Raw genomic sequence first — 11,367 nt, 5'->3', positions numbered from 1 at the left:
AGTAATGTGTCTCATTTCTGCAAACCTTTGAGTCATTATTCCTTTCCCTATGTCATAAAATGGCATATTCCAGGTAAGAACTCCTCTCAGGGTAGACCTAAGACTAAAGAAAGTCATCACCAACTTGTAAATAACATGAAACATGAACTATTAAGGAACTTTTGCTGTTATAAACCACTGAGATTATTGGGTGTGCCATGATGTAGCAAGTTAATCAAGATAGCCATGTTGATTTCATAAACATGTTTCATGAGCACTTGTCCCACAAACCAAGTACTATGTTGGTCCAAATGTACAATATTGGCTCTGTACATGACAGATATCCTTTTCTTCAATAGCAAACATTTTACCTTCTGGATTCCTGTTCACAAGATTGCCCTACCATGTCCCATCACCTTAAGAAAAGCCCCCTTCATGTCCTTGTTCCTCAGACTGTAAACCACAGGGTTGAGCAGAGCTGTGAAGACGTTGTAAAAGAGTGAGACTTTCTTGTCTTGTTCAGGGTTGTGGCTGGAGTCGGGTCTCATGTAGATATAAGCTGCTGGAGCATAGAAGAATGTGACCACAGTCAGGTGGGAGGAACAGGTAGAGAACGCCTTGCAGCGGCTTCGGGTAGACTTGATCTTAAGAATGGCCAGTGCAATATGAATGTAAGAAGCCAGAATGAGGGAGAGTGGAGTAACAACCATAAAGACACTGAGGACCTGGTCCACCATCTCAATGAGCTGGGTATCCATGCAAGCCAAGCTCCGGACTGAGGGGCCTTCACAGAAGTAATGGTTGATTGTGTTAGGCCCACAGTATGGCAGACTCATGGTGAAGAAAGTATGAATCAGAGAGAAAAGAAAACCACAGGCCCACGTCCCAGCAGCCAACTGCATACACAAGCCCCAATTGAGGATGACGGTATAACGCAGTGGGTAGCAAATGGCCACGTAGCGATCATAAGCCATGATTACAAAGAAGGTACACTCAGTCAGGCCCAGGGCACTAAACACATACATCTGCAGCCAACAGCCAGCAAAAGAGATCTTCTGAGAGTGAGTGAGAAGATGCACGAGCATCTGGGGCATGGTAGTGGTGACGTAGCCCATATCAAGCAAGGACAGGATGCAGAGGAAGAAGTACATGGGGGTATGGAGATGTGAGTCGAGGCAGATGAGGGTGGCAATGAGCCCATTGGCCAGGACTGTGATCAGGTAAATGAGAAGGAAGGCAATGAAGAGGACCATGTTGGATGTAGGGTCACTGGAGAAGCCAAGCAGGACAAATTCAGAAACCCAACTTTGGTTCTGCCCTGGAAGCACCCACATGATGGAGCCTGTAAGGGAATCACATTCATTTCCATCTCATCTAAACTGTGGTGGTCTAGACAGTAGGCCGGGTATAGAGGTAGACGGGCTAGGGATTCAATTCGGGCCTCACTACTCAGTTTCTACATAATGGTGAACAAATTGCTTAACCACTCAGAACCTACATCTCTCTCCACATCTATAAAACATGGCTAGAGGTGGGTGCTGGTGACTCACACCTGTCATCCTAGCTACACAGTAGGCTGAGATCTGAGCATTATGGTTCAAAGCCAGCCTAGGCAAAAGTCTATAAGACTTATTACCAATTAATCACCAAAGTGGTGCTGTGGCTCAAGTGGTAGAGTGCTAATGTTAAGCAAAACATCTCAGAGACAGTGTCTAGGCTCTGAGTTTAAGCCCCACAACTGGCTAATAAATAGTTTTGATCTTTGAATTTTATAAAGATTGGAGATAATACACTTGAACCATCTAACATAATGTCTTGACAGCACTCAATGAGTCCATCTGCAATCCCCTCACACTCATTCCCCGCCCCCACACTCACGGCACACGCTCACAGCTTGCATTATCTTAGTCCCAGCCTCCCAACCTCTTTGCCTTGGAGAATGTTTATCTCCCTGCGCTAAAAGAACCACCTTCGAACCTCTGACCATCTGTGGCTGTCTGGTGCAACATACGGCTTTGTCACTAGAGGGCGATAGACAACGGTGAACGGCAATAGCAACAGGAGGGTGCGTCTTTCTGTGGCCATCTTTGTCCTCCTCCCTCCTTATTCAGTCCAAGGGCCAGTGGAGCCGTGTGTGAACTGACTATGTGACTATGTGCTTGCACACAGGCCACACTGTCCTCACAGAACCTGTGGTCTTGGCAGCTGCAGCAGGCTATGCTCAGGGCAGAATTCTCTGGCACCTGTGTCCTCGCCTGGCTGGATCCTAGAGACCAGCCCTGACCACACCCTCAGACCACATTCCCCATCCAACATCCACTTCCACTCACTCCACCATCCCACAAGCAGCATTCTCCCCTCACTGTGGCCTCTTCGGTGCAAACTCAGGCCAGTGCTGTACATTCCTCCAAGTTTGGGGGCGACGGGGAGGAAGTGAAGGGGAGAGGAAGATGGGAGGGTATGAACAAGGGAACAAAGGAAGGTATCTCTTTAGGCCCTTCAGTGTGCATTCTTTTTCAGTCTAAAAGTAGTAGGTGCTTCTATTTTTAGTTTTTCCCCTTGCTATTTCTGGAATTCTTAGAGGTCTTCGTCCATTTAGGGCCTTTGTTGTTGTTGTCTTTTAAACTGGTCAACAATTTGTTATATCAAGTCATGCACCAGTATCACATGCTTGAAATCCTAGCTATTCAGGAGTCTAAGAGCTGATGATCATAGTTTGAAGCCAGCCTTGGAAGACAAGTCTGCGAAACTATTATCTCTAATTAACTAGCAAAAAGCTAGAAGTGGAGGTAGACTGCTAACCTTAAGTGAGAAAAGTCAGCAGAGGTGCCAGGGCTGAGCTCATGTATTAGTACCAGTGCATAAAAATGTCCATTATATCAGTTTTTTTCTTATTCTCATTACTGGTATGTTCTGTCTCCTGACTAAACCACTACTGTTGTGGGCACTAAATCTACAGGGAGTGAGTTTGACAATATTTACAACTATGCAAATGTTCTCAACAACAGTACTTGTCAATTAAAAATTAGAATAGTAAATGTGAGGAGGAGGAGGTAACAAGTTGGATAAGAAATGTACTTCCCTTACATATGAAACTGTAACCCCTCTGTACATCACTTTGACAATAAAGAGAAAAACAATAGCAAATATGCAATAGGGAAGCTAGACAATATCTTAACTGGAGTGATCATAACCAATACCACTAAAAGGAAGCAAACAGACACAATGTATCTATAGATGTGAAATCCTAAGAATATACTACCTGTATCTTATTTGAGCCAAAAACATAAAGCTTAAACCTGAGCATGAAGAATCAAATAAACTCAAAATCTAAGAACGTCCCATAAAATAACTAGTATCTAATCTTTAAAAAAGTCAATGAAAAACAAAGAAATGCTAAGACTTTATAATAGATGCATAAATGAAAACAACAAATGTAGTCTGTTAATGGAAGAATGCAACCTAACATCTGACATGAAATAGATCATCTTAGACTATATGAATACATCATTTCAGTGTTGAATATCCTGAATTAATTCCTATATAAGAAAACATTCTTCTTTTTAGGAAACTGTCACTGGAGTATTATGATTATAGCTAATGTTTAATAAGCAATTTATATTACACTAACTGTTGATCAAACTCACAATGATTCATTGAGGAAAGTATTTTTTCCTATATCCCAGAGGCAAAAAAGCTAAGACAGAGGGAGGCAGATTACATAGTCAGTATGACAGACTATGGGATGTGAATCTTTTAATTGAGGCAGTCTGATTTCTGAGTCCACTCCTAAACATTAACTTCTACTTCTCTAGCAAACAGCTCTTACATGAGAGCAGAGATGAGCACAAATTTCCCCTTTCTGCGCCTCAACTTGAGCTTATTGAGGTTTAGCATGGAATCCTACCGAATTATGGCCTACTTGGGGATCAGAGGAGATAGTTAGGTCACCATCTAAGATGAGCCAGACACCTGCCAGGAGAAAGAGCCGAGATGCGAGCCACTAATGATTTCTCCTTACAAGATTGCATCCATCTGCCCACATACTTAGGAGGCCCATAGGGTTGTGCTGAAAGGCAGACAGAGTCAATGGAAGGCATTTGGAAATTATGACCGTTCTGGACTTCAGTCGTTTATTGTTGTTTTTTAGATAAACGCCTCCCTGTCTGAATCCAACTTGATTTCCATGGGATGGGGGACACCAATTACTCAAAGTTCTCTAGATCTGCCAGCCCAGCAGTCTGCCTTCACTTCTAAGGCCCAGGCCCCTGAGGAGCCTGCAGCCGGGTCCCTGTGCCAGTGAGCAGCTCCATTAGGAAACAGACTACCATGAATCATGTGGGTATGTCTCTCCCTGCTTAGAGACATCTGAAATCGGAATCTTCTATTATTCTCTTCCTTGTTTCTCCTACCTAGCACATGGCTAGACTTAAAGAATTATCAGTAAACATTTTTTAAATAAATAAAAGAAGGAAAGGGAGTTGAAGAAGGAGAAATGAATGAAAGGGAGGCCAAGATATGACCCAGGAGGAGGCTGGAGGTTCACACCTGTAATCGTAGCTCCTCAAGAGGCTGAGATTCATGGATCACAGTTTGACACCTGCTTGAGCAGAAGAGTCCATGTAGAAGTGAAAGTGTGGTTCAAGTGATAGTGCACCAGCCTTGAACAAAAAAGCCAAGTGAGAGCACAAGGCCCTGAGTCCGAGCCCCAGCATGAGATAGTGAGGAAAGCTCTGTGGGCAATGAGAGGTATAGGGGAGTGGAGTGGGTAAGGGGGATGTTAGGATGAAGCACACAGAGGCCCTGGGGACAAGTGGCCTGGGTACGTCTGCCCTCCAACCTCACAGTCCTTAGAAGCACTGGCAAGTGTCCCTACTCTTAAGAAAGAGAGGCTAAACAGGAAATCCTTAGATACCTGAATCCAGGGAGTCAGGATTCCAGGCCATCCAGACTTCAGAAACGCCCAGTGTTTCTGAGAGGCCAGGGACTGTCACCCCAAGCCCATGCCTTCTCTCCATGGTATGGCACTCGGCATCCAGCTAAGCCAGCCCTGGCTCCTGAAGACCTTGGCCGCTTGGTTGGGGGGTCTTACCATCTCAGCACCTCCCAATGAAACAAGCCGAAGAAGTTTTATGGGCCTGCTTCCTCAACTGCCCTTCCCATGAGACCTGAGGAAGGGCCACCCATGTCCCCCCAGTGGGGACACCAACATGGAATTCCACGAACATTGTCAACAAGAAATCTACCAGGAAGAGGCCCTTGGGGACAAAGCACAAGGAAACAATCCCTCAGGGGGGGAAAGGAAGTAACATTTCCTTTTCCTGCCTTCTTGAATGAAGAGATGGGAGTAAAACTGATTACCAGGTAGACGGGTTAAGAACAGGAGTCTTCAACCTCCTGGCCCCTGGCTTGGCCACTAGACCATGTTGAGACACCCCTTTCTGAACTGCCTTGGGCAGATGAAAGCCTTCCTGTGCTCTTCACCAACGCACCACAAGCTTGGACACACTACCCAGCCTTTCTGGTGCGAATTTAGAATTGGCCATGGCATACCTGCTCTGTGCCAGATCTTGAATGAGGTCCTGAAGAAAGATGTCTAAACATAGCCAGTGTCATTCCCATGACGCACACAAGGAGGAGAAGAGCCAGCAGCAGTAGGAGCCTGGCCCTGGGGCTCGAACATTACAGGCACAGAATCAGAATGTGAATCCAGATTTCTCACACTCTGATGCCTGGTCTCTTAAACTTGCTGTTATTCTGCCTCAGTCCTCTGCTCTGTGGAAGGTTAATAGTAACCTCTTCCCTTCTGGGGTTGCTGGGAGAATTAAATGAGATAGTGTTAAGGTTTGATTCTGAATGGGACAGGCCCATGGGCCTCAAGGAGAAGAGAGTAGGCTAATGAGAAGGAGAAAGCTAGGAGTTATGGCAGTCCTGACAACTAGGGACTCCCTAATTGGCCCTAGGCTAAGAATGCCTCTGGGAGGAACCTAATGAGAATTGGCTCATTTGGTAAAGTAAGTAATCCCAGAAAGTTTTCTGGGTTTATATAGATAGATAGATAGATAGATAGATAGATAGATAGATAGATAGATAGGTAGATATAGAGATAGATAGATAGATAGATAGATAGATATAGATATAGATATAGATATAGATATAGATATAGATATAGATATAGATATAGATGTAGATGTAGATATAGCTATAGATACTGAACAGACTATCAGGAGGTTTTGAATGTATCAATGATCAAAGGTATCTTAATAATTCCTTGGGACATCTTCATAACTCCACAGCTTACAGAATATTCTCTTTTCCCCTCCCCTCTTTTCCCCTTCCCATCAGCTGGTACCGGGGTTGATCTGATCCTGTAGGCTCTCAGTACCTTGACTTCTGGTACTAGTATTTCCCAAGCCTACAGAACCAACAGAGGGACATCTAGATCTAACAAGCTAATGGGAGGCTAATCATAATGATAATGATAACAACAATAGCAACAAAAATATCATCATGATGAGGATGATTATAATAAATCTTATAGGATGTTACCATGTTCTGGCATTTTTCTAAGTGTTTACTTACAATAACTCCTTGAATACTTTAAACATCTATGAAATATAGTTTTGTCTTCAGCATTGTACAGGCAAAGAAACTGAGTGATGGAGGGGCAGGCAGCAAAGCCTTGCAGCCACTTGTCATTGGCAGTTTAGGACTTAACAGGCAGTAAATGTTTAACATGCAACACTCGATAAAGAAAGGAGACAACAAAGAATAAAAATGAAGTGTACTTTTCTAGCCTGGTCATTCAAAGTCCCTGTTGCTAAGCCCAGGTACTATCTCCAGCCCTGATGACTTGGCCAGCTTGCTCATGAACCGGTTGAGTAGTGAGAGGAACGGCCAAGAAAGAGGCTGGCCAGGATCCACAGAGAAAGTCACCAGATCCACCCACCTGGTTCTTAAAACCTTCTTCAGAGCTGGGTGCTGGTGGCTCACGCCTGTAATCCTAGCTACTCAGGGAGGCTGAGATCTGAGGATTGTGGTTCAAAGCCAGCCTGGGCAAGAAAGTCCATGGGACCCTTATCTTTAGCTGACCACAAAAAAGCCGGGAGAGGAGCTATGGCTCAAGTGGTAGTGTATCAGCCTTGAGTGACAAAACAACAAGGGAGAATGCCCAGGCCGTGAGTACCAGCTCCAGTACCAGCACACACACACATACTCTCTCTCTCTCTCCTCTCTCCTTTCTCCTCTCTTCTCTCTCTCTCTCCTCCCTCCCCCCCACCCAATTGAGGGCATTCATTTTGAGCATTTCCACATGACACAGATAGCTTCACGTTATTTCCAGTTAGAAGAGAGCTGTTTCTCCCCACACTTATTCTCCCCAAGTCCCAACCATCTATACCTGTTGGCTATAGTATCAACTCTAATCTCTAAGCCACTTCATCTTCCAAACAAAAAGAACAACCATGTGCCCTGCCCAGAAAAAAGATCTTCTGTCCCCCATTGTTTCCAGGGATACCCCAAGATAAGGCGATTGTGCTACAGCTGTCCACTCTCAGGGGTGCCTCCATAACATACAGAACCATCTGTAAACCAGGCATGAGTTTTCGGATCCTCCTTTATCCATCATGGGGGACTGAGTCCCAGAAGGAGGTCCCACGAGGGTAGAGGAGCAGCACTAGGTCACTTGAGCTATTTCTTGTGCCTTCCAGGCCTTCCAGAGCCCAATTTTTTAGGTACCACTTCCATTTGATGACATGAAGCTACTGTGCCACCAACTTTATGACCTGGTAAGTCAAATCGCGCCGTGTTCATGATGGGAGCTCAGGACACATGGTAATTTGGTGGCTCATAGTTCACATATCAGAAGACTTTGTATTGTTAAGACATCTATATAGCCTCAATTGGCTTATGAATTCAGTGCATCTCTATCATAATTCTGGCTGACATTTTTTTCAGGAGTTGATAAAGTAATCATAAAATGCATAAGAATTTTCAAGGGGCCCCAGTACAAGCGAAACAGTCTTGAAAGGAAAAACTCATGCTTTCCAACGTCAAAACCTACCACAAAGCTATAGTGATTAAAACAGTGTGGTGGGGTTGGGATGCAGCTCAGAGGCAAAGCACTTGCCTAGCAAGTGCAACATCTTGAGTTCATCCTTGGAACCACAAAAGGAAAGACAAAAATGAAAACCAACAGTATGATGCTGGCATAAGGACTGACATGCAATTTACTGAATTAGAATTGACGGTCCAGACATAAACCCTAAAGTTTATTATTGATTGATTTCTTTTTTGGTCAGTACTGGAGTTTGAACTCAGGCCTCATATTTGCTGGGCATGTTCTACCGCTGGAACTCTACTACTTGATTTACACCCCGAACTTGGCTTTGCGTTGGTGATTTTGGTGATGAATCTCATAGACTTTTCTACATGGGGTGGCCTCAAAATGTGACCCTCAGACTTCAGTCTCCTGATGAGTTAGGATTACAAGTATGAGCTACACTACCAGTGCTGGCTAGTATTTTTAATGGTACTGAGAATTGAACTTACAGCCTCATCTTTCTAGCCAGGTGCTGTGCCACTTGCACCGTGTCTCCAGCCTTCCAATGGATTTTTGACAAAGATGCAAAGATTATTTAATTGGGGAGGTTTTTCAGAAAAAAAAATAGTGCTGAGAAAATGCATATCTACATGCAAAAGAACACAATGGGGGCCTTATCATATGACATTTACAAAAATCACTTCAAAATGGATCAAAGTAAAACTACTAAACCACATAGGTAGATATTTTTTTTGTATAACAGTAGGTTATACAATGGATTCTTAGGTATACTCCAAAAGCCACAAAACAAAACCAAAACAAAAGATAAATTAGATTTTAGCAAAGTAAAAACTTCTATGCTATAAAAGATACCCCTAAAAAAGATGAGAAAGAAGCCACAGTGGGAAATATGTGCAAGTAATTTATCTTATAAAGCATGTGTATCTATAGCATATAAAGGACTTTTACAAGTGAATAAGAAAGAACCTAGTGGGGGAAAAAGAGAGAGTAAAGGGATCAGCATAGATATTTCTCTGAAGAAGATAGATGAACAACGATAGAAAGCTACTCAGCATCAACAACAATCATCAGGGAAATAAACATCAAAACCACAGTCAGGTGCCACTTCCCACCCACAAGAATGGCTACAATCAAAACACAAAGAGTGGCAAATGTTACTGGGAGTGAGGAGAACTCTCACCCATAGCTAATGGGAAGTAAAACTGGTATAGCCACTGTCAAATCCATTTGGCAATTCCTCCAAAGGTTAAATGGAGAGTTGTATAACTCAGCAGCTCCTTTCCTAAGAATCATTCCAAGAGAAAAGAAAGCCAAAAGTCCACACAAAATCTAATACAGGAATATTTAGAGCAGCGCTGTTCATAAGAGCCACAAATGGGAAAAAGACAAATAGCCAACAATAAAATCATGAATAAACAACATGAAGCATCTCCATGAAAGGAATACTGTTTAGCCAGGAAAAGAAATGAGTGCCAGTACAATATTACAACACACAATCATCAAGGTATTTACTTTAAATGGACAAACTGTATCTCAGTAAATCTTTTTGCCAAAACATAAAAGGAAAGTAGGAAACCAAAAAAGAGAGAAAGAGCCTGAGCTATGTCCAATAGCAGCAGTTTACACCTAAGTCTCTGTGGGCCATCGCATTATTGCAGTAGGTCCCCCAAGAAGCCTGGTGGTAGCAGTATTGCCTCCCTCTTAAAGATATAATTTGTGCAGTCCAGTCTCAACCCAAATCCATATTCAATAGTAAGACAAAAACTAGCTTAGGAAAGTACCACCGGCAGATGCTCTGCCAGGCTCATCACACGCATCATGAATTCACCCTTAAAATACCCTAGGAGGCTGAGTAGAGTGGCGTACCCCTCTAATCCTTGTAACTCAGAAGTCTGAGGCACGAGGATCATGTGTTCAAGGCCAGCCTGAGCTATATCATGAGACCCTATCTCAAAAAACAAAACCCAGGAAAACAAGTTAGAACCCTAGGAAGTTGGCCTCCTTGGCCTCATGTTTACAGACAAGTAATCACAGGCCTAGAGAAGTATAAATCGTTTGTCTGTAGGCGAGTTCTGTGGATACCATTGCTAGTGGCCTTCCCCTTCTGCCACTCCTGATGCCAGGATCCAAAACTTGGACCCCACAGTGTCCCTCCCCACTTCCACCCCTGTGCCCTCCTGAGCCCCATGCTGTGAACTGGGTGCCTGCTTTCTGCCCAGTTTTCTTGCTGGCCAGCCCAACTCCGCTCCTACTGTGCCCAGAGAATATAGGCTGCTCTTGGCACTGCAGCCAGCAGCCCCACATCCTCAGGGGAAGGAGCTCCGATGACAGGGAGCTTCACTGGGCCTAAGAAGGTCTTGGAGGATGCACAGGAGGGGGCAAAAGATTCTAAACAAATAGGCCAGCCAGGGAGAGGGCCAGGAGGCATGGGCCCTCAGGAGCACTGTAGCCCAGCTGTGAGGTGTGAAGGGGTAAAATTCTCAGGATGTTGCTGGGGCTGGAACCCTGGAAAGATCAAGCAGTCTAGGCAATACAGAGGCTCAAATGACTACCCTAAGTGAGTTTAAGGTGAGAGTCTATTAACCATTGGAGTGTTTATTGCTTCACTTTGCTTCCGAGGATGAGAAAGTCAATTATCAGCTGTATGCAAACCGTGCCTCATGTTAATGGTTGTAACCCTAGCATTTGTACATGTCTTCTGTCCCCTCCCCTGTACCAAACTCAATTTTTTAAAAAATGCTTGTTAATGGGGTCTGAGGATCCCACAGCAGGAACCAAAACCTCAGTTCTTTGGCCCAGTCTCCTGTCATGGTACTGCCCCCATCCATGGCACACTGCAACCATAAGCCCTTCCATGGGAGCTCCTGGACAGACCCCTGCCATGGACAGACTCACAGCAGAACAGAAGGGTCCACAGTGGAGAGCCGTGGGAACAGGAAGATCCTTCCTTGGAAGCTTTGACCTATACTGGGAGCTCAGATGCTGAGTGTGGAACCCAGCCTTCAACACCTCCTGAGAGGTGATCACACACACTTTGAGATGGTCCATGTGTTCCCACAACCCTTCTCCTCATTGTGTGGGAGCTAAGGTCTGGGCTGGGCAAAGAAGCTTTCCCTAGAAGGATCAGAAGATGAGGCTGGGGTGGAGTCAGTTACTGTAGTCATCTCACCTGACAGGCCAGGCCTCCAGGGCAGGGCCACCCAGCTTGACCCAGCCAATAGGACCAGGGGCAGAGTGGTGGGAGAGGGGCCAATGACTGGTGGAGTGGAGCTGGTTTCTCATAAATAGAGGGACAACCTCCGGAATTCAGCTTGAGCCGCAGAGCC

At 44.6% G+C, this 11,367-nt stretch overlaps 1 protein-coding gene across 1 annotated transcript; it reads right to left on the bottom strand.

Annotated features, from left to right (window-relative positions):
- Positions 1-365: 365 nt before the first annotated feature.
- LOC125355665 (olfactory receptor 2A12-like) lies at positions 366-1,328 on the bottom strand. Its single transcript, XM_048352108.1, has one exon. The coding sequence runs from the start codon at positions 1,311-1,313 to the stop codon at positions 366-368; it is 948 nt and encodes a 315-aa protein (XP_048208065.1). The 5' UTR covers positions 1,314-1,328.
- Between the last annotated feature and the right edge of the window lie 10,039 nt (positions 1,329-11,367).

This window comes from Perognathus longimembris, chromosome 7, assembly GCF_023159225.1.
Source record: "Perognathus longimembris pacificus isolate PPM17 chromosome 7, ASM2315922v1, whole genome shotgun sequence".
Taxonomy (NCBI): domain Eukaryota; kingdom Metazoa; phylum Chordata; class Mammalia; order Rodentia; family Heteromyidae; genus Perognathus; species Perognathus longimembris.
The sequence above is the reverse complement of the archived record's forward strand: the minus strand, read 5'-3'. Positions and strand labels throughout refer to the sequence as shown.